Raw genomic sequence first — 222 nt, 5'->3', positions numbered from 1 at the left:
TGGGAGGGGCAACAGCGCGAAGAAGGCCTCGCCGACATTTGGGGGCTGCTGCAGCCCGACGAGCAGCAGCAGCAGCAGCAGCAGCAGCAACAGCAGCAGCAGCAACAGCAGCAAGAATCAGGTTTGCTGCAGCCTCCTCTGCCTTTGTCTGCTGCTGCATTACAGCCGTCTTCATCACCGCAGCAGCAGCAGCAGCAGCAGCAGCAGCAGCAGCAGCAGCAG

The 222-nt window shown here is 62.2% G+C and overlaps 1 protein-coding gene across 1 annotated transcript in view; it reads left to right on the top strand.

Moving 5' to 3' along the window:
- The window catches only part of EMH_0041810 (uncharacterized protein), a gene marked incomplete at both ends in the record, with an annotated part of 1,242 nt that overhangs the window by 511 nt on the left and 509 nt on the right, over positions 1–222 (top strand). The window contains one exon of the mRNA XM_013495668.1: positions 3–222. Within this exon, the coding sequence (XP_013351122.1) occupies positions 3–222 (220 nt within the window). The remainder of the gene's footprint in view (positions 1–2) is intronic.

The sequence above is a fragment of the Eimeria mitis genome, genomic scaffold, assembly GCF_000499745.2.
Source record: "Eimeria mitis Houghton genomic scaffold, Emh_scaff1687, whole genome shotgun sequence".
NCBI lineage: Eukaryota > Apicomplexa > Conoidasida > Eucoccidiorida > Eimeriidae > Eimeria > Eimeria mitis.
The sequence above is the reverse complement of the archived record's forward strand: the minus strand, read 5'-3'. Positions and strand labels throughout refer to the sequence as shown.